General features: G+C 47.8%; 1 protein-coding gene across 6 annotated transcripts in view; it reads right to left on the bottom strand.

The window, feature by feature from the left end:
- The window catches only part of LOC144275667 (acyl-CoA dehydrogenase family member 11-like), a 55,301-nt gene that overhangs the window by 22,306 nt on the left and 11,153 nt on the right, over positions 1 to 21,842 (bottom strand). The window contains exons 5-14 of one of the 6 annotated variants that reach the window (XM_077835126.1): positions 21,280 to 21,422; positions 20,989 to 21,138; positions 20,439 to 20,533; positions 16,842 to 16,941; positions 15,397 to 15,537; positions 13,036 to 13,128; positions 12,001 to 12,108; positions 4,182 to 4,353; positions 3,811 to 3,877; positions 340 to 3,482 (exon numbers count right to left, since the gene is read on the bottom strand). In XM_077835126.1, coding sequence (XP_077691252.1) covers positions 3,356 to 3,482; positions 3,811 to 3,877; positions 4,182 to 4,353; positions 12,001 to 12,108; positions 13,036 to 13,128; positions 15,397 to 15,537; positions 16,842 to 16,941; positions 20,439 to 20,533; positions 20,989 to 21,138; positions 21,280 to 21,422 — 1,196 coding nt within the window. In that variant the 3' untranslated portion in view covers positions 340 to 3,355. Of the gene's footprint in view, positions 1 to 339; positions 3,483 to 3,810; positions 4,354 to 12,000; positions 12,109 to 13,035; positions 13,129 to 15,396; positions 15,538 to 16,841; positions 16,942 to 20,438; positions 20,534 to 20,988; positions 21,139 to 21,279; positions 21,423 to 21,842 lie in introns of those variants that run through there. The other 5 variants (XR_013348074.1, XR_013348072.1, XR_013348071.1 and 2 more) reach the window with 5 other exon arrangements.

The raw sequence follows: 21,842 nt of genomic DNA, 5'->3' as shown, positions 1-21,842 counted from the left end.
TCACAGAAGGCATAGAACCCTCCTGGCTACAGTTTGTTGTTACCTATGTCATTGGCGAAGGAACAGCATGTCTTTGGTAACAATAGTTAACTGTATTTAGCGATACAGTCACTGGGCTGGGTAAGGCAATGAGCATACTGCATGTCTCTGTAATTTTTGGGTGGGGGGAAAAGGCTATCGTAGTTGCAGTGTATTTATGATTCCTTCCCCACATCTGCCCTCTTTATAAGTTGAAGTTCAGTTCAACAGGGAGTTCCACTTACATGGTATGGAGAGGGGACCTGCTCTGTCTCATTTAAATGTTGAGCACTAGATGTACTTTAAAAAGAAAAATGCATGTGTATTTAACCTTTTCCCAATTCCTTTATTGCAGAATAGCCAAATCACTCAACCATCTTATTCAAAGAAATGGTTTCACATTTTAAGTTGTTTGCACTGATTATAAAAAAAATTACAACCGAAATGTAAGATCTAAGCAATTTTATCAGCTACGTTATGTATTTGATCTCACCGAAGATGGATTTTTTAATAACATATAGAGATAAGTCTGGTTCAGTACTGTACCTTAACAATTCAACTTCTAATACACTAAGGCATGGTCTACACTACAGAGGCAGCTTACGTCGACCCAACTCTGTAATCTACTAAGCTATAATGTAGCTTGCACCGATGTAACTCGCCGACTACAGCGACTTAATAATTCCACTTTCACAAGAGGCGTAGCGCTTAAGTCAATGTAGTTTGACCGGTGCCCCCCCAAAAGGCTTTATGGAAATATACTTATGAATGTATATATGACATAACTAGAATATGTTTTATGCTACATATGCCATGTAACATATCTCTGTAAAGGTTATGATCTACTGAATCTATTAATCCTATTTGTATGCAGGTATCATTTTTGTGTTCGAAGTTATGAATATTGGGTGTGTACTGGCTTGATTTTTAAGTAGCCTTTGTAAAGCATTTGGTCAGCTTCTTGAGAAAGGTATGTGCAAATTAAGTGCCCAATCAAGAAGCACTTAAGCGACAATGGATCTTGGAATGCTCCAATCCACATAAGAAGTCTACTTGAGGATGTTCAAGATAGCATGTGATCCATGGCTGCTACCTCTAAGTTCTAAGTCATGCATGGACATGTGACTGGCCCATGTGACTCCACAACTCCATTTTGTAGCTGGATTCTACACAGGGGGAGGGAGGGGTGTCCACTTAGAGGAGAAAGTCTATTAAAACCCCTGGGAGACCCCTCCATTTTGTCTTCATCTGGCTAAAGAGATAGTCTCTCCACCCCCAAGGATACCTGAGAGAAACTGGAACAAAGGACAGTAATTTCAGGGGGCGTGAGTGATTGCTGGACCCAGACTAGAAGGAGACTAGTCTGTAAAAGGACGCTTACTGGAATTGGTGAGGTTTTATCTGTATTCAGTTTTCTAGACATAGACTTGCATGTTCTGTTTATTTTTCTTGGTAATTCACTTTGTTCTGTCTGTTACTACTTGGAACCACTTAAATCCTACTTTCTGTATTTAATAAAATCACTTTTTACTTATTAATTAACCCAGAGTATGTATTAATACCGGGGGGGCGGGGAACAGCTCTGCATGTCTATCAGTGTTATAGAGGGCGAACAATTTATGAGTTTACCGTGTATAAGCTTTAGAAGCAGATTTATTTGGGGTTTGGACCTCATTGGGAGTTGGGCATCTGAGTGTTAAAGACAGGAACATTTCTTAAGCTGCTTTCAGTTAAGTCTGCAGCTTTGGGGCCCATGGTTCAGACCCTGGATCTGTGTTGGAGCAGACTGGCTTGTCTGGCTCAGCAAGACAGGGTGCTGGAGTCCCCAGCTGGCAGGGAAAGCAGGAGCAGAAGTATTCTTGGCACATTAGGTGGTCGTCCCAAGGGGGTTTCTGTGATCCAACCCGTCACATAGTTAGGTTGACGAAGTGACATTGTAGACACTGCGTTGCTTACATTGACTGTTACTGCCTGTCAGGAACTGTCCCACAGTGTCCCACACTGGCAGTTAAATTGGTGCAAGCACTCCAGGTGAGGATGTGCACTGCTGACACAAGGAGCGTCATGTGGACATGTAAAACAGATACAATTACTGCGGTGGCTGTACGTCGACATAACTTAGGTCAACTTCATTTTGTAGAGTAGACTTGCCCGAAGGTACTTCTCTGCATCAGGCTGTCTTGTGACACGCATGTCTCAATAGCATCAAGTTTCTATTTAACAATTCTTTGTGTACACTTCCTCACTAATAAAATGTAACCATTTCTTTCAGACCTATCCATAGGGTGACTGGAACTCTGCCAAGCACCCTCCTATAACCTTGCTGACTGATATCTGTCTCTTTTTGGCATTGCCTGAGAAAGAGGATCTCATCTTTCCTCATCTGGCCAGATGCTCAAACCATTACGTCTACTCCAGACTCAGCTTCCTCAGAGGTCACTGTCCTATTTTCCAAGGCCCCCAACAAGAGGCATTCCCAGCTTAAAGTCTCCATGTTATCTTAAATCCAATTATCTTAAGTTAAAGCAAAAATTATTTGTTACAAGGAAGAAATTAAAGAGGAAATCACAAGCACAGCTAGCCGAAATACTACACAATGGTTAGCTAGCTTGGCTCTCGGTTCAGTTACAGGATAATATAAAGTTTTCATCTTAATATATGATATGGTCCTTTGTCCTACCCAGCTGCAATCAGGACCTATTACAAAGGACCATATCATATGTTAAGATGAAAACTGCTGAGTTGAGAAATCTAGTTACATCACAGTGTAGATGGGACTTATGTTCTCAAGTTATGCTACAGCCTTGGAGCCAGATTCATGTGGCTAAAGTGGCCAGTGGAGAATGCCCTTGTGGAGGGGAACTCTCCACTGACACAAAGCTGCTGGAGGCAGCATTGCAGATGTAGGGTGTTAGCTCAGAAAGAGGGGGCAGGGAAGTGGTGTTGCAAAGATAAAATCCCATTTTATAAACTTTTGCGACTTTTGTGTTTGAGACCAGGCTTCAGATGTAGCTTTGGTTTTTTTCTTTGTCTCAGTGTTGAAAAGAATACTCATTAGCACTTCAGAGTCTGCTTATTAAATTCATGCTCTACATTTGACCACCAGGTGTTTGCTAAAACATTCTAAGCATGTTTCTTTTCAACTCCTCCTGAAAGAGACTATCGGTGATACTCAGATGGTCATAGTCAATTTGTTTAGCATAACCCTAAATATTAAGCATACTATAAGCAAATGCAATTTGTACTGGATGCCCCAGGCGCTGGCCAGGATTGTAATCCAATTTCTCTTCCAAAGTGAGTTAGCTTCAACAGTTTTTCTCAGTTAGCTTCAGTGAAGTCATAGCTTTCCTTTCAAAACTGGGCTTCTCTCATAAACCAAGGAGATATCCCGGGAAGCTGCCTTGGCATCATAACAGCCAGCTTTTTCTTCTGAGTCTACTGGGCAAAGATCCTGTTTACACCACCTGAGTAGGGGATGCAAATAACTTTTAACCAAAGCCATTGTACAGACAATACCTGTTGCAACCTAGCCCCTAGTAGTGTTACAATCTCTAGAAAGGCATGCTGTGGACAGACAATTCCCAGGAACATCATGGAGTGGATTGATCAGATTTCACTGATACCACAGCAGGACTGTTACTTGTCTCCATCAGCAGCGGATGTTGAGCTCTGGGTCTGTCTCAGTACAAGGGGTGACTGACTACTAGAAAGGGATTGGATCACATTAGCCTGCTGAATATACCTAGGGGATCTACTTGGAAGAAAGGGGCTGGAGAAAGGGGTTCTCTTTACCTCTGAGCTGCGTAGGTGTCTGTGGAGCAGGCGTCAGGCCCGGCTGCGTGTTCGAGTAAGAGAGCCCCTACAAAAAGCACACATCAGGTATAAATGTTTCCAGACTCCCATCCCGATAGCAAAGTATAATGGAAGGGTCAGGTGTTCCTTACTCCAGCACAGCATCTTGCTGGTTCATACCTGAATCTGCTTCTGCTCGAAAAGGAGGCAGTGACCAGCATTCTTTACACCAGCACTGTTCAACGACATTTGAAAACCAATCTCCTCCAGCTGAAACCTACCCCAGCATCCCTGAAACTGAACATCCCAGGACTAATTCAGAGTCATTTTGGAGTCTCTGCAGGGGATTGTTTGTCAGTTCTCTCCATTACCTGTGTAGATCCTTGCCAGAGTGTAGGCAAAGTCTCTTGCTGCTAGCTCCATTGCAACTGCCCCCTTGGAGCCAACTCTTTGAGTGAACTGGCCAAGCCTGTTGAGAGCATCCTGAAGTAGCTGCACAGAAGATTCCAGTTCTGAAATGCTGGAAGCCAGCTCCAGCTTCCCCTGCAAAGAAAGGAGTTACAGGAAAAGTTATTGAGTGCCTCCTGTAGGGAAACATAGCTGCTGAAATCCTAATGAAAGAGATCAAACCACTGCAATTCTCGCTGAGGCTGCCACAGGGAAGCTAATACCACGCCAGCCAACACTGACAGAACGCTGCTCAGCTGCACTCAGGAGAACATTGTTTGAAGGAAACTTGCAGCATTAGTTTAATAACTGAAAAACACGGTGAGCTAGATCCACCATGCTGGCATTCCAGCAAGATGTGGAGACCAACTCATGTACACGCTATCCTGTAATTACATATCTGTATCAGGCAGAAATTATACATGCCAATCACCACTGCATTTGATCTGTCTTACATCCAAATATTTCCACTTTCATGAAGATGTTGGAGCTGTGCTCAGAGTGTGACTGCAGCTACAGCTCCCCTTGAGTTAAAAGGCAGGTTTGAAGAATCCATCCCTCATGAGCCACATATGTGGGAAAGCCCAAAGCAGCCGGCCTGTGCTCAACTCCCTGAGCATGGGCGGCAGAGCTCTGGTTGTTCCAAGGGACTTTGCTGGCTCCTCTGATTAAGCTGCTATTTCCCCAGTGGCCTAGCTGTATTGTGGAAAACATGACAGAAGGTCAGCGGTGAGAGCCGAATACCACTCTACACTGGCTTCCTGTTAATAATACAGTGTGCTCATTGCTGCCTAGGTGTGTGAGATCGAGTGTAGCCTTTAATCTGGGTTTCCCATGCTGTCGCATGGTGAGCTCTCAGAAGGGCTCTTGATTCACGTTACATGTATTTGTATCCAATATATAAATGTCATTAGAACATCACTACGCCATATTAATGAGACTGAGTTTCGATCTGCATTTCCATTGTCATTGGGTTGAAAAACTTGCAGTGTGTGTGTGTGAAATCCTGGCCCCTTTGAAGTCAATGGGTGATTTGACATGGATCTTAGTGAAGCCAAGATTTCACATTGGGTCTCGGCCCAAGCGTCTGGGGTGCTATGTTTTACAGAACTGTACATCTTTACCCCAGTAGTTCTGCAATTTGTGCTTTTCTGCTGTAGTACAATATGACTGAAGGGTTACAATGGTTAGATATGCAAAGAGGAGCCGGTATTTTAGAGTAGCATTTTGTAGAAGCAAAAACAACGAGGAGTCCTTGTGGCACCTTAGAGGCTAACAAATTTATTTGGGCATAAGCGTTCATGGGCTAGAACACACTTCATCAGATGCATGGACTGGAAAATACAGTAGCAGGTATATATACATAGTACATGAAAAGATGGGAGTTGCCTTACCAAGTGGGGGGTCAGTCTAACAAGACAATTCAATTAACCGTAGAATACCAAGGGAGGAAAAATCACTTTTGTAGTGGTAATGAGGGTGGCCCATTTCAAACAGTTGACAAGAAGGTGTGAGTAACAGTAGGGGGAAATTAGTATGGGGAAATTAGTTTTTGTAATGACCCATCCACTCCCAGTCTTTATTCAGGCCTAATTTGATGGTGTCCAGTTTGCAAATTAATTCCAGTTCTGCAGTTTCACATTGGAATCTGTTTTTGAAGTTTTTTTGTTGAAGAATTGCCACTTTTAAGTCTGTTATTGAGTGACCGGGGAGATTGAAGTGTTCTCCTACTGGTGAGCTGTAGCTCACGAAAGCTTATGCTCAGATAAATTGGTTAGCCTCTAAGGTGCCACAAGTACTCCTTTTCTTTTTGGTTTTTGAATGTTATAATTCCTGATTGCAGATTTATGTCCATTTATTCTTTTGCGTAGAGACTGTCTGGTTTGGCCAAAGTACATGGCCGAGGGACATTTCTGGCACATGATGGAATATATCACTGTGGGAAGGGATGTGCTGACCACCGCTTCCTGCAGCTCCCATTGGCCAGGAATGGCAAACTGTGGCCACTTGGAGCTGCGGGGGGGGGGGGGGGAGGGGGCTGTGCCTGCGGACGGTCAACATAAACAAAATATCTCGCGGCCCGCCAGCGGATTACCCTGATGGTTGCAAACCCCTCGCCTAAACTGTCATGTTGTTTTGTGTTTAAAGGGACCCAGGTACTGTAGATCCAAAATCTGATTAGCTTCAAAGCATGGTTCTGGTCAGAAAAGTCACAGATTGTATTCTATATGTGTTCTGAATCAAATCCTTTCATCTCTAATTTGCTAATTTTTTACAGGTGATTTTTTTATTCTAACTGCCAGCAGTATAAGTTCAACGTACAGGAAAATCAAACTGGGTTTTTTCCACTTCCTCTGTTTTAAGGAGAAAAAAAGTTCTAGAATGAGAACTCAGCCAGCAGCTTCAGTGATTATGTCAAAGGCAGAAACAACTCCAGCTTTGCTTTCCTCCCTGCCTACCTGTTCTAAATCCATAAGAGTATAACTGACAGGAGGGCAGCATCAACAGGGCCATTTTTACCGTCACTTTTCTGACTGATGTAGTCAAGCAGGGAATGACCTTTAGAAACGAAGTATTTCTGAATGCATCATAAAACTGTTTAAGCTGCCACTCTTTTTGCTACAGCTCACTTCATTGGATGCACGCAGTGGAAAATACAGTGGGGAGATTTTATATACACAGAGAACATGAAACAATGGGTGTTACCATACACACTGTAATGAGAGTGATCAGGTAAGGTGAGCTATTACCAGCAGGAGAGAAAAAAACTCCACAGTGGCCAGGATGGTGTTTTCAGGAAGATCACCGATGGATTGTAGTTTCCTCAGGAAGTCAGTGGTGTCTCGAAGATAGCTGGGAGTGCTGGTAGCGTAGAGCCTGAGGAGGGAGTCTACATAGCCAGACAATCCTGCTGTCAGGGTGCCAATGCCTGAGATGATGGGGCATCCAGGATTTCCAGGTTTATGGATCTTGGGTAGCAGATAGAATGCCCCTGGTCGGGGTTCTAGGGGTATGTCTGTGTGGATTTGTTCTTGTGCTTCTTCAGGGAGTTTCTTGAGCAGATGGTGTAGTTTCTTCAGATTGACAGCGCCAGAAGAGTACCCAGAGTTACCTACTACACGACAGGCCCAACAAAGAAAATAACAGAACGCCACTAGCCGTCATCTTCAGCCCCCAATGAAAACCTCTCCAACACATCATCAAGGATCTACAACCTATCCTGAAGGATGACGCATCACTCTCACAGATCTTGGGAGACAGGCCAGTCCTTGCTTACAGACAGCCCCCCAACCTGAAGCAAATACTCACCAGCAACCACGCACCACACAACAAAAACTCTAACCCAGGAATCTATCCTTGCAACAAAGCCCATTGCCAACTGTGTCCACATATCTATTCAGGGGACACCATCATAGGGCCTAATCACATCAGCCACACTATCAGAGGCTCGTTCACCTGCGCATCTACCAATGTGATATATGCCATCGTGTGCCAGCAATGCCCCTCTGCCATGTACATTGGTCAAACTGGACAGTCTCTACGTAAAAGAATAAATGGACACAAATCAGACGTCAAGAATTATAATGTTCAAAAACCAGTTGGAGAACACTTCAATCTCTCTGGTCACTCGATTACAGACCTAAAAGTGGCAATTCGTCAACAAAAAAACTTCAGAAACAGACTCCAATGAGAGACTGCTGAATTGGAATTAATTTGCAAACTGGATACAATTAACTTAGGCTTGAATAAAGACTGGGAGTGGATGTGTCATTACACAAAGTAAAACTATTTCCCCTTGTTTATTTTCCCTCCTACTGTTCTTGTCAACTGCTGGAAATGGCCCACCTTGATTATCACTACAAAAGGTTCCCCCTGCCGGCCCGCTCTCCTGCTGGTAATAGCTCACCTTTCCTGATCACTCTTGTTACACTCTGTATGGTAACACCCATTGTTTCATGTTCTCTGTGTATATAAAATCTCCCCACTATACTTTCCACTGAAGGCATCCGATTAAGTGAGCTGTAGCTCACGAAAGCTTATGGTCTAATAAATTTGTTAGTCTCTAAGGTGCCCAAAGTACTCCTTTTCTTTTTAGGGCTACAGACTAACATGGCTGCTACTCTGATTCCCAGCAATGTTCCTTCCTCCAGAGATGCCCCTCGGAGTGGATTCCAACTCCTATAGACAACTACATGAGGGATGGAGCTAAACCAAATGGTACCGGGTAGCAAGAGAGGCAGTATCAATAGGGAACAAGACTTGTGCCTAGAATGGTAACAATCCATTACTTTTATGGAGGGTTAAACTATCTCCCTGAAAGGCGGGTGTCACATGCTGGGTGGCCCTTTAACAGACGTCTTCAGCCTTGCCTGTGAGGTAGAAGTTATCGCCCAGCTGATTCTGATCTGGGAACTTCATTACAACTAGTGACCCCTGCTGTGAAAAGGTCAGAGTGGACTGCAGAGGAAGGAGCTCCCTCTCCCTGGGAAGGCCCTGGGGAAGGCAGGCTGAAGTGACAGTCTGGAAGTAGGGAGGTCCCTAGCAGAAGTTGCCGGGGTCCCCAGGAGGGGAGGCAGCGCGGAACCTGCAGGGGAAGCACTGTGGGAGGGGAGGCTGTGCTCTGCTGAAGAAGTGCACAGGGCCCCGGAGCAGGGAACTGCAGCAGAGCCCAGGAGGGGCAGAAGAATCTTTGTTTGGATGTTTATTGGAATTTTCACTTGGACTTTCATTACCTTGGAAGGGGACTGACCCTAAGAGGTGACCTGGCTGGAGGGCTAGGCTATGGAAGATGAAGACAGAAACAGGCCATCACAGGTCAAAGTGGTAGTCCACAGGTGGCATGAAAGGTGAAGATCTCTGCAGCCCCACACTCTGATGCCAGGGAGTGGTATGACAGTGAGTGGAAACAGTGGGTAATATAAAGACAACCCAAAATAAACCCAATTTTTAGAGGCCAGGAGAGTTGGGGCACTGGCAGCTCAGAAACAGGTTGTGTAACACCCATATGTCAAACGAGGATTCTGGTCTAGAAGCCCAGTCTATGCAATAGTGCTTGGTACCTGGATACAGAGAAGACCTGCTGTCTCCTGACTAGACAGATCTGAGCTTGGAAGCCCCAAGTGGAATAAGCCTCGACAGGCCCAGCTGGCTGCAGCATGGAGAGATGCAATAAGACAGCCATTTAGCCATGCTTTGCTTGGTGTCACTCAAACCTACTGGAATAGTGTCAAATGAAATGCAAAGCTGGGTGGGCTTTTTAAGGGCTTCAGTCCACTCCAGAGAAAGCTTAGGGGCATTTTTCACATTGTTTGTTGAGGCTCTTCCGTGGGATGGCTATGCAGGCATGGGGAATGTTGACAGGAGAATTGGTTCAGTAAGTCAAACCTTTTTCACCACCTACAGCTCAAGGATGCAACGGATAAAGTAGTGCACGGTTGTTGAAACCAAGAGCCTTAGTTGGAAAGCTGTCAAATCCCCCCAGGGTCTTTCCCTTCCCAAATCACAGCCATAAGAAAGGATGCCAGGCAGCAGCAGCCTCAGCACTGAGTGAGAGTCGGGGAGATGCCTGGTTGGATGCTATCAACTCAGCACTCTGAAGCACTCAACTCACCATCCCAATGAGTCGAAAGAATAGTAAATATGGCAGGCGACCAGCTTGGCTTAACGGTGAAATCCTAGCGGATCTTAAACATAAAAAAGAAGCTTACAAGAAGTGGAAGGTTGGACATATGACCAGGGAAAAGTATAAAAATATTGCTCGGGCATGTAGGAATGAAATCAGGAGGGCCAAATCGCACCTGGAGCTGCAGCTAGCGAGAGATGTCAAGAGTAACAAGAAGGGTTTCTTCAGGTATGTTGGCAACAAGAAGAAAGCCAAGGAAAGTGTGGGCCCCTTACTGAATGAGGGAGGCAACCTAGTGACAGAGGATGTGGAAAAAGCTAATGTACTCAATGCTTTTTTTGCCTCTGTTTTCACTAACAAGGTCAGCTCCCAGACTGCTACGCTGGGCATCACAAAATGGGGAAGAGATGGCCAGCCCTCTGTGGACATAGAGGTGGTTAGGGACTATTTAGAAAAGCTGGACGTGCACAAGTCCATGGGGCCGGACGAGTTGCATCCGAGAGTGCTGAAGGAATTGGCGGCTGTGATTGCAGAGCCATTGGCCATTATCTTTGAAAACTCGTGGCGAACCGGGGAAGTCCCGGATGACTGGAAAAAGGCTAATGTAGTGCCAATCTTTAAAAAAGGGAAGAAGGAGGATCCTGGGAACTACAGGCCAGTCAGCCTCACCTCAGTCCCTGGAAAAATCATGGAGCAGGTCCTCAAAGAATCAATCTTGAAGTACTTGCATGAGAGGAAAGTGATCAGGAACAGCCAGCATGGATTCACCAAGGGAAGGTCATGCCTGACTAATCTAATCGCCTTTTATCATGAGATTACTGGTTCTGTGGATGAAGGGAAAGCAGTGGATGTATTGTTTCTTGACTTTAGCAAAGCTTTTGACACGGTCTCCCACAGTATTCTTGTCAGCAAGTTAAGGAAGTATGGGCTGGATGAATGCACTATAGGGTGGGTAGAAAGCTGGCTAGATTGTCGGGCTCAACGGGTAGTGATCAATGGCTCCATGTCTAGTTGGCAGCCGGTGTCAAGTGGAGTGCCCCAGGGGTCAGTCCTGGGGCCGGTTTTGTTCAATATCTTCATAAATGATCTGGAGGATGGTGTGGATTGCACTCTCAGCAAATTTGCGGACGATACTAAACTGGGAGGAGTGGTAGATACGCTGGAGGGGAGGGATAGGCTACAGAAGGACCTAGACAAATTGGAGGATTGGGCCAAAAGAAATCTGATGAGGTTCAATAAGGATAAGTGCAGGGTCCTGCACTTAGGACGGAAGAACCCAATGCACCGCTACAGACTAGGGACCGAATGGCTAGGCAGCAGTTCTGCGGAAAAGGACCTAGGGGTGACAGTGGACGAGAAGCTGGATATGAGTCAGCAGTGTGCCCTTGTTGCCAAGAAGGCCAGTGGCATTTTGGGATGTATAAGTAGGGGCATAGCGAGCAGATCGAGGGACGTGATCGTCCCCCTCTATTCGACATTGGCGAGGCCTCATCTGGAGTACTGTGTCCAGTTTTGGGCCCCACACTACAAGAAGGATGTGGATAAATTGGAGAGAGTCCAGCGAAGGGCAACAAAAATGATTAGGGGTCTAGAACACATGACTTATGAGGAGAGGCTGAGGGAGCTGGGATTGTTTAGCCTGCAGAAGAGAAGAATGAGGGGGGATTTGATAGCTGCTTTCAGCTACCTGAAAGGGGGTTCCAAAGAGGATGGCTCTAGACTGTTCTCAATGGTAGCAGATGACAGAACGAGGAGTAATGGCCTCAAGTTGCAGTGGGGGAGGTTTAGATTGGATATTAGGAAAAACTTTTTCACTAAGAGGGTGGTGAAACACTGGAATGCGTTGCCTAGGGAGGTGGTGGAATCTCCTTCCTTGGAAGTTTTTAAGGTCAGGCTTGACAAAGCCCTGGCTGGGATGATTTAACTGGGAATTGGTCCTGCTTCGAGCAGGGGGTTGGACTAGATGACCTTCGGGGGTCCCTTCCAACCCTGATATTCTATGATTCTATGATAAGCCAGTGGTGTTCCCAGCAGGTCTTGCTGTAGGAGCAAGAAGCCAAGAACAAGGGTCCAGGGAGGTGGTACCTCTGGATGATCAATGTTGCTTCAAGTGAACAAACCTGCACTCCAGAGCAGAATGCATCTAGCACCTGGCCTTGGCTTTTGGTGAGAGAGCGCAGCACGTCAAGTGAGAGGATATTTGTCGTTCCCTCCCAGATGGTCAGCACCTGTGAAGGGGGAGGGACAGGCAGGAAAAGCAGCCGTTATCTGGATTTCTTACCAATGACAGGAGCTCTCAGACTGGTCTCATCCACACATCCCATAGGGACCATAGGTAGAGCTGTCAGGCATGGAGTCAGGGGAGTGGATGAGCAAGGAGAAGTGGAACTGCTGAGCCAGAAAGAGCAGATGTGCAGGGCTGGGGGGGAGAGAACAAGCCGGAGCTTCACAGTGCTTGCAAAACACGAGGTTAAAGGCTGGGGAAGGAGGACGGGGCTAAAGGCTGGTGGCTAGGCAGATGGAGTGCTATGAGAGTGGAAGGGAGGGAGAGAAGAGGGCTGTGAGAGCAGATGAGGCTGAGGTTGAATGGGATATGGGAGGGTGGCATGGCAAAGCCCAAAGAGGAGACGCAGGCTGGAGAGGGAATGAACTGTGAAGGGAGGTGAGGAGAGCTTGTAGGGGAGGTGAGAGGGGGAGGCCAAGTTTATGGGAGCAGCCCGGGGGGGGGTGTGTGAAGCAGGAGGGGTCGGTTCTCTAAGGGAGGGGTGAACCCATATGAGTGGAAGTCAGTATGTGGCCGACAGCTCAATAGCACCCCTGAGCAGAAGTCAATCACGAGTGACAGGACAGGGAATGGCCCATCAGGACGAGAAGAACAATACAGACTGGTCTGTTTTATACAGTGTTAGAGCTCTGTGGTGATGTGGGGTCCAAAGGCAAGGCTGAGGGGAGCCCGACAGGGGCTGGCAAATGGGCAGAGAACAGCCATGACATTAGGCAGGTAGGGAAGGCCTGGCTGCATGAGCATACACATTTGGAAATCTGTCTTTGGCAGAGAGCCAGACAGTGGTGCAGCGCTGCAGAGGGAATGCCTGAGGGGCACCAAGTGAGGTGCTATGGAGAAGAACTGTTGTGCTTTGTTCGTGTTTTCTTACCTGGGCATCTCGAAGTGCAACTGGCAAGCCTGTGTCCTCCATGTAGCCCTGCCCTCCAAAACACTCCAGTCCCTCAGAAATAACAGCAATTGCCTGCAAAACAGAAAGTACAAGACTCCAGGATTTGAACTACAAGATCCAAATGACCCAGAAGGAGAAATTGCTCATGCTGTCCTCCATGCTAATTACCACGTTGCATCCAAACAGTTTTGGGAGCTGATCCTGCGGGGAAGGGGTTAAGTGGGTTATACTGACTCAGTGAGGCAGGTGACTCGTTACCCTACATGGACATAAAGCGATTTGGAGGGACTCTCTGGGGAGAGGATCTAAGCCACAGTGGTTCTCAATTAGGGCTTTGTGTGCCCCCGGGGGAAACATCAACTCATCTAGATATTTGCCTAGTTTTACAACAGGCTACATAAAAAGCACTAGCATTGTCAGTACAAACTAAAATTTCCTACAGTGACTTGTTTATACTGCTCTATATACTATACACTGAAATGTAAGTACAATATTTATATTCCCATTGATTTTATAATTATGGTAAAAACGAAAAAATAAATTTTCAGTAATAGTGTGGCTGTGACACTTTTGTATTTTATGTCTGATTTTGTAAACAAGTAGTTTTTAAGTGAGGTGAAACTTGGGGTATGCAAGACAAATCAGACCCTTGAAAGAAACCCTCTGCAGAAAAGGACCTAGGGGTTACAGTGGACAAGAAGCTGGATATGAGTCAACAGTGTGCCCTTGTTGCCAAGAAGGCCAATGGCATTTTGGGATGTATAAGTAGGGGCATTGCCAGCAGATCGAGGGACGTGATCGTTCCCCTCTATTCGACATTGGTGGGGCCTCATCTGGAGTACTGTGTCCAGTTTTGGGCCCCATACTACAAGAAGGATGTGGAAAAATTGGAAAACGTCCAGCGGAAGGCAACAAAAATGATTAGGGGACTGGAACACATGACTTATGAGGAGAGGCTGAGGGAACTGGGATTGTTGAGTCTGCGGAAGAGAAGAATGAGGGGGGATTTGATAGCTGCTTTCAACTACCTGAAAGGGGGTTCCAAAGAGGATGGATCTAGACTGTTCTCAGTGGTAGCGGATAACAGAACAAGGAGTAATGGTCTCAAGTTGCAGTGGGGGAGGCTTAGGTTGGATATTAGGAAAAACTTTTTCACTAGGAGGGTGGTGAAGCACTGGAATGGGTTACCTAGGGAGGTGATGGAATCTCCTTCCTTAGAGGTTTTTACGGTCAGGCTTGACAAAGCCCTGGCTGAGATGATTTAGTTGGGGATTGGTCCTGCTTTGAGCAGGGGGTTGGACTAGATGACCTCCTGAGGTCCCTTCCAAACCTGATATTCTATGATTCTATGAAGGGGGACAATGGTCGGGAAAGGTTGAGAGCCACTGATCTAGGGTGTGGGCTGAGCAGTCAGACCTGGGGAGTAGGCTTGATAGGATTCTCATAACATCTTATTGAGGGTTTCTGTGTTAATAAAGCCAAACCCTGGGAGGAGACAAGTTTGGGTTTTACATGGTACATGAAATGATCTGTGTGTAGAGCAGATTGGGAAAGGCACCTACTCAAAGGGCCACTTGGTCAAAACCTTGAAGTTCAGCAGCTTATAGTATCAACTGTGTGAGGTCAGCAAGGTGCCCTGAGAAGCAGACAGTAATCCCCATGCTCCATTAACAAATAATACAAAAAATAGTGCCTGGAAGTAAAGAAATTTGTTTCAAGACAAACACAATTACCTTCCTCCCTCCTTCCCTGCCTGGATAAGTGGATCCATTCAAATTTCTGCACACATTTAGAGAGAGAGAGAAATAGCGGGAGAGACCTCTAGAGTTAAGGTTGAAACTGAATTTCTACACAAACCCAAGCCCCTTCTTCAATTGCTCATAACTGCAGGAAACAAATTCCTCTGGGGAATGAATTGTCTTTGCTTGGTCTCTGCCCAAAGGAGAATTCTCTTTTTTAATTTTAGCAAAATCTTTTTAGCCAGGTGTACACACACTTCAAAAAAAACCCACACCACTGTTCCATCTGTTCTGATCAGAAATGTGACGTGCCTCATTCACCAATCACTGACTGAAACATGCCTCTCCCCTGCCCTATAGCTGACCTCCACTCCCCCCAGCAGAGCAGTTAATTAACTCACCTGCTCTAAATGGCAGCAATCATTTCATTGTTCTGCTAACCTTGCAGGAGCAGGTTTTCCTCTTTCTACCCCAAGCGCTGGACACTGTATTGCGGCTGCAATTTGTATTCTCCCTGTAACTTGTTCCTCCGTCCAGCCCGGGGTCAGTGACATGCTGCACAGAGCCCATCCCAGGCTGATCGAATGTGGCCACCCAGTACCTGTTTCCCAGTGTAGAGCTTAGCGACTGGTGTCAGCAGCCTGAGAAGATGCAGGTCCTGCTCACTGGCCATCTTGGTCTCCTCTAATCCCAGCAGCCTGGCTATCTCCATGAGCATGAGAAAGGCCCCTCGAGTTTCCACCTACAGGGAAAAGAGAAGCAGGGAGCAATCATGTGCAATCCCTATGGGCACAGGCATGCATCAACCACAACTGACCTTGTACCAGGAGAATTACGCTGAATCACTACCAAGTCCCTGAAAGAGAAACTTGTCCCACCACTGCGACAAGCATTTGCATGATGTTACATTGCTCGGGGCAAGAAGGGAACAGAAGGTTTGGTTGGGTTTGGGGAAGTGAGCAGGGCCATACGTTGCTGCAGGTTGTTTTTTGGTGATTTGCCACAACAAACAATATTTTCTCCTTTGATCTCTGTAAAGCAGAGAAGGACCAAGCGGCTAAATCCAGACCCAGGTTTGAAACCCCTTCCACAGCCCGACTGAGCCATCAGAGCCAGAGTGCAGGTTCACACCCAGCTCGCTCCAGATCCTCAGTCCTGTTTGTCTGTGTATTGTTATTATTTATTTCTATTACAGCAGGGCCTAGAGCTCCTGAGCAGGATCAGGGCCCCATTGTGCCAGGTGCTGCACAGACAGAGTGGGAAGCACCCACCCTCTGAAGTGCTTACAGTCCCCATAGAGTTTAAATAATACAGCACCATGTACTGCACCAGGGATCCCACAAATTGCTCAGGGACCATTTTGGGCATGGCTGAAACCCACTCGGGGGTGCTCTGTCCACCTCTACTGGTGGCTGGGTCTCCTGTCAAAGTTAATGAGCCAGCTATGGCCTTGGCTAATGGAGCTGAGCCTCTTAGCTTAGGCCGCTGAGGCTCATGCTTTGAGATCCAGAGGTCCCAGGCTCCATTACGTACCCTAAGGCAAGGTATAGCCTGCACTGAGGTTACATGGGCATTCATGCACTTCTGTGAGGAACAGCGCTGCACCTGCCTGCTGCCTACGTAAATCCAGGCTCCTGTAGAGAGGCTGGATTCCTGCTCAGCTCAAACCCTGCTGGAATGCGTGTTACATCCCTGTCTAATATGCCATGGATCGATATTAGCCGGTTCTGGCAGCCCTTACGCCTAAGTAGGTTTGAGTAGGGTGACAAGATATCCCGATTTTATAGGGACAGTCCCGATTTTGTGGTCTTTTTCTTATATAGGCTCCTATTACCCCCACGCCCCCGTCCCGATTTTTCATACTTGCTGTCTGGTCACCCTAGGTTTGAGAGCAGCGGTAACAAAACTCCACAGAGCTCTGACCAGCCTGGTTATGAACACCAGTGGTCGGCTGTCCTTGCTGATTAACAGCTCCCTGCGGCAGTGCTGAATCTTTGCCTTGCGTATGAGTGAGTGGAGAGCCAGCTGAGTGCGAGGAAGACTTACCTCCAGCCGGGCCACGGTCTGCATGTGCAAGGGATGGTCCTTGATGAGCTTCCCAAAGACGACCCGCTTGCTGGCATACTCTCTGGCCAGGTTAATCATCCTAGGGACGAAAGGGCAGTCAGGCAAGGAGGGTTAGTGGCTGCAGCCTTTACATTCCCATGTATATTAAACCCATTTCCTAACTTCCCCTTTGAGCCATTCACAGCTTGGGGTTGCAGAATAACCCCGCCATGGCAGATGGAAGTGACACTGTACTGTCAGCCTAGGAGACAGCTAACCCGCAGCAGTGCTCACTTTTCCCCATCACCCCAGCAAACCTCTTCCCACTCACCCACCTGTTGTCAAGTGCTGAAGGCTGGAATGCTGTTGCCTTGGTAATACTGTTTAGGCTGCTCAGCGCATCTGTCCTTGGACTAGCAGCTAATGCAGCCTGCCAACTGAGCAGACCTCGATGTCACTTATAAAGAGAGGCTTGCAGTGACAGAGGCACTCGGCCTGGTGTATTGCCCTCAAGTTGCAGTCCTAGCACCCTGGCTCCATGGTTACAGGAATGCTAACACCAGTATGAAGTGTGCTGTAGCTCACGAAAGCTTATGCTCAAATAAATTGGTTAGTCTCTAAGGTGCCACAAGTACTCCTTTTCTTTTTGCGGATACAGACTAACACAGCTGCTACTCTGAAATGTGGCAAGGAGTGGCTCAGCCAACAGCAAGAGTCTCTGCTGTCCCCTAGGCCACACGAAGGGTTAAGGCGAGGGACCCTGGCATTTACAGCCTGAGACAAACAACTTACCTACCACCCTGCCAGTTTTATGACATGTTTGTTACCTCCCCTTGTGCCTGATATCTCAGACACAACATCCCTATTCATTGTTCTGTTAAACCATCGGCTCTTGTGCAAGATTGCGATGTATCCGTACTAGCCTTCTGAAAGGTATCTGCGTAAATATTTAGTGTGTTATTCTTTTGCCAAGGCCAGGCCTACTTTGGTTTACAGCCTTTGGTTCAGGCCTCAAATCTGGCACTAGGCGCAGTGCTCCAGGCTCTCTCTCTGTTACACCGCCTAGCTCCCAGTTATTATTCGTGATCATGTTTAGGGTGGTATTGCCAAAGGCCCAGCTACGAAGGGGGGCCCCTTGTGCTAGGCGCTGTCCTGAGTAGTGGACAGTCTCTGCCCTGAACTGCGTCCAGTCTCAGTAGATCAGACAGATGTGGGCTGGGAGGAGGCAGAACACGCCAGTGCACATGGCATGTTAGTGCCGTGAAAGAGAGGGGGCAGGGCAGGGGAAGGAGAGTAAGAGGTAGGCATGAAGTGCCGCTACGGGGAAGAGATGGTGAGGGAGGGGAAGGGGAGGGCTGGAGCAAACAACCAATCAGCACCAAGCAGAGAAAGTCAGCAAAGGTCCTACAGCGTTAACTGGAATGTCCAGAGGTGCCTGCCTTGGCGGCTTCTGCCCATGCCCACTGGAGTCTCTGGCTGGCTGTCTTCTCCCCAAGGCCACATGGCAGGGGTCGGGGGAGGCACCGCCTGGGTCCTAGCACAAAGTTTCTCTGTAGGATGTTTCTGGCCCCCAGTCCTGCCCCAGTGGATGCTTTGGGAGGGTCTAACATGGCTCTGGCATGTCGGTCTCAATGCCAGCTCAGGCAAGAATTGCCCATGTGATGCTGGCATGATCTTCAAGGAGGACAAACCTGCTGCAAACATCCCTCAGGTCCCTGGGGAGTTTGTCATGGTCTTTCCCTCCACCCCTGCTAGTTCACACCTTCCCACTACCTCCTGAGCTCCTACCCTGAGTGGATGCTGACGCGCCTCCCCCATCCCACCCAGAGGGGCAGCAGCGACAAACCCTTCTCTTGCACTCCCTGGCTGCCCCAGCAACACCACTAGGAGAAACACCAGTCCCTGAGCCACTGCTGGCTCCCCACACCCGCATACACATGCCACGTTCGTCCCTGGTGCTGCTGCACCCCTCCCTTCCCAGCCTCACCCCTGAGCTCGTGGTGACAGCAGCATCTTCTCTCCACCATTCCCCAGCTGTGGGGACACGAGTGGAACCTCCACTATCCCCCGATTTGGATCCAGCCGGGCTCACGTATTCATAGGTGGCTGGTGCCCTGTTGTGCTGGATGCTCGTCAATCTCTGACTGGGGCCCCGGGGCGCTGCTATAACACCAACAGTAGCCAGAGTGGCTCAGGATCTAGCTTGAGCCACCACATGTCCTGCTGAATTGGGAGGGGGAGCAGCTGCCAGAGGAACACTTCAGAGCCCCTACGGGTGGAAGGTCAATGGAGCTTTGTCAATTTACATTTCTTCACCTGGAGAGCTATTGAGGGGAACAACGTACATTTGGGGGCATTCTTTGCGACTCTTAAGACAGGAGGTTGCCCAGCAAGTGTGGCCTCTTGCACAGGCTCTTTTCAGAGTGGCAGCCGTGTTAGTCTGTATTCGCAAAGAGAAAAGGAGGACTTGTGGCACCTTAGAGACTAACCAGTTTATTTGAGCATAAGCTTTCGTGAGCTACAGCTCACTTCATCGGATGCATCGGGCATACCATCACAGGGCCTAATCACATCAGCCACACTATCAGAGGCTCGTTCACCTGCACATCTACCAATGTGATATATGCCATCATGTGCCAGCAATGCCCCTCTGCCATGTACATTGGTCAAACTGGACAGTCTCTACGTAAAAGAATAAATGGACACTAATCAGATGTCAAGAATTTTAACATTCATAAACCAGTCGGAGAACACTTCAATCTCTCTGGTCACTCGATCTCAGACCTAAAGGTCGCAATATTACAATAAAAAGACTTCAAAAACAGACTCCAACAAGAGACTGCTGAATTGGAATTAATTTGCAAACTGGATACAATTAACTTAGGCTTGAATAGAGACTGGGAGTGGATAGGTCATTACACAAAGTAAAACTATTTCCCCATGATTATTCCCCCCCCCCCCCCACTGCTCCTCGGACGTTCCTGTTAACTGCTGGAAATGGTCCACCTTGATTATCACTACAAAAGGTTTTCTCCACCCCCCGCTCTCCTGCTGGTAATAGCTCACCTTACCTGATCACTCTTGTTACAGTGTGTATGGTAACACCCATTTTTTCATATTCTGTGTGTATATAAATCTCCTCACTGTATTTTCCACTGAATGCATCCAATGAAGTGAGCTGTAGCTCACGAAAGCTTATGCTGAAATAAATTGGTTAGTCTCTAAGGTGCCACTAGTACTCCTTTTCTTTTTGCATAGGCTCTGCTGAAATTATTATCTGCCCTGCTGTAGTGCCTAGGACCCCCCTCTGCTAGGCACTTACAAACACAGAGCTAAGAGGCGGACCCTGCCCAGAGCAGCTCACAAGCTGAGCCAAAATTAGGAAGTCCTACTTGAAACAAAAACTGCAAACAGGAAGTTTGAAAGCCAGGATGTTGTGAGATAGAAACAACCTTCTCCTCCCACTTCCCTGCAGCACTTAGCTCCCAGATGCAGCCACACCACAGCCCAGTGTGGCTCATAGCAGCAACGCAAAGCGGAGCCCCTTTGTCCGCCTGGCTGCTCCCCCAGGGGCCTGGAGATCCATGTGGGCTTCACCTCCTCATGCCAGCCACTGCTGAGATGACATTGTGGATCCTAGTTATGGTCAACATGTTGGCAATGGAAGCCACACCCCGACCCTCTGCAGAGATCTGAAAGCATCAAGGAACAAAGGCTAGAATAAATCCCACAATGAATCTCCTTGGGAGCGGAGTGTGTCCATGGGCTGGTGGAAATGGACTCTTCCCTCCATCTCAATCATAGAATCTCAGGGTTGGAAGGGACCTCAGGAGGTCATCTAGTCCAAACCCCTGCTCAAAGCAGGACCAATCCCCAATTTTTGCCCCAGATCCCTAAGTGGCCCCCTCAAGGATTGAACTCACAAGCCTGGGTTTAGCAGGCCAATGTTCAAACCACTGAGCTATATCCGTCCCCCCACACTGAGCTATCCCTCCCCCAATCTGGCTCAGTCACCTGAAAAATCTGACTTCTTGCCTGGAACTCCCCCCCATGTTACCATGTGTGTGTCTGCCAGCTCAGCGCACTGAGTAGGGGAGAGCCACCTGATCTCGTGGATTGCGATCTGCCCACTGCTGCCCTGGCATACCCGGTGTGCCTGGGCTCCATCCAGCAGCAGCTCAGCTGTTGGCACCTGCCTCGTCCCCAGCTTCTCCTTTAGCCTTTGCACCTCAATGCCGTTCAGCTTCCCCTCCTTATCTCGCACCTCCAAGAAGAACAGGGACAGGCCTCTGGAGCCCTGCACAGAAGCACATGTAAGATCCCTTCACTGCAGGGAGTTCTACATAGGCTGAAGGAGGAGGATTTGGCTGTGATGAAGAATGGAAGGGGAGGAAAACAATTTATCTGCCACCTCCCTGGGCTCCACTGGGAAACTGACCTGTTCTACACGTCCCTGAGCATCCATGATCCTTGCCAGGGTCAGCGTCATGTCTGAATCAGTGGCTGATGTAAACCATTTAAAACCGTAGAGGCAATATGTGCCATCTGGCTGCTCTCTGGCCACTGACTCTGTGCCACTAGCTGCAAAAAAAGAGCACAAAATCTTGACTTTAGGGGAAACATCTGTGACAGGCAATGCTGGCTTGTGGCTTAAGCAGCACCTCCTCAAATTGCTCTACGCTGTCAAGATGAAACATGGATCAGCAACTAATCCCCTTCACTGTCCTTGGGTGAAGTGCAAGCGGGGTAGAATACCCACGCCTCCCCGGAAAAGGAGCCCAGCTAGAGTGTGAGCAGCCCACAGCAATTGCTCCAGGCTAACAGCAAACACTGGCAGCGCTGATAGGAGAGGAATGCAGCATGACTTATAGGCACAGTGATGCAACGCCATCAGGGCTCCCATTCCACCAAGAATGGCAAGGGGCGCTCTGTACCCAGGAGCCCTGCAGTCTTGCCTCACCCAACAGCATTCACTCTTCAGCTGGCCCTTTAATTTCTCCC

The sequence above is a fragment of the Eretmochelys imbricata genome, chromosome 15 (assembly GCF_965152235.1).
Source record: "Eretmochelys imbricata isolate rEreImb1 chromosome 15, rEreImb1.hap1, whole genome shotgun sequence".
Classification (NCBI taxonomy): Eukaryota; Metazoa; Chordata; order Testudines; family Cheloniidae; genus Eretmochelys; species Eretmochelys imbricata.
The sequence above is the reverse complement of the archived record's forward strand: the minus strand, read 5'-3'. Positions and strand labels throughout refer to the sequence as shown.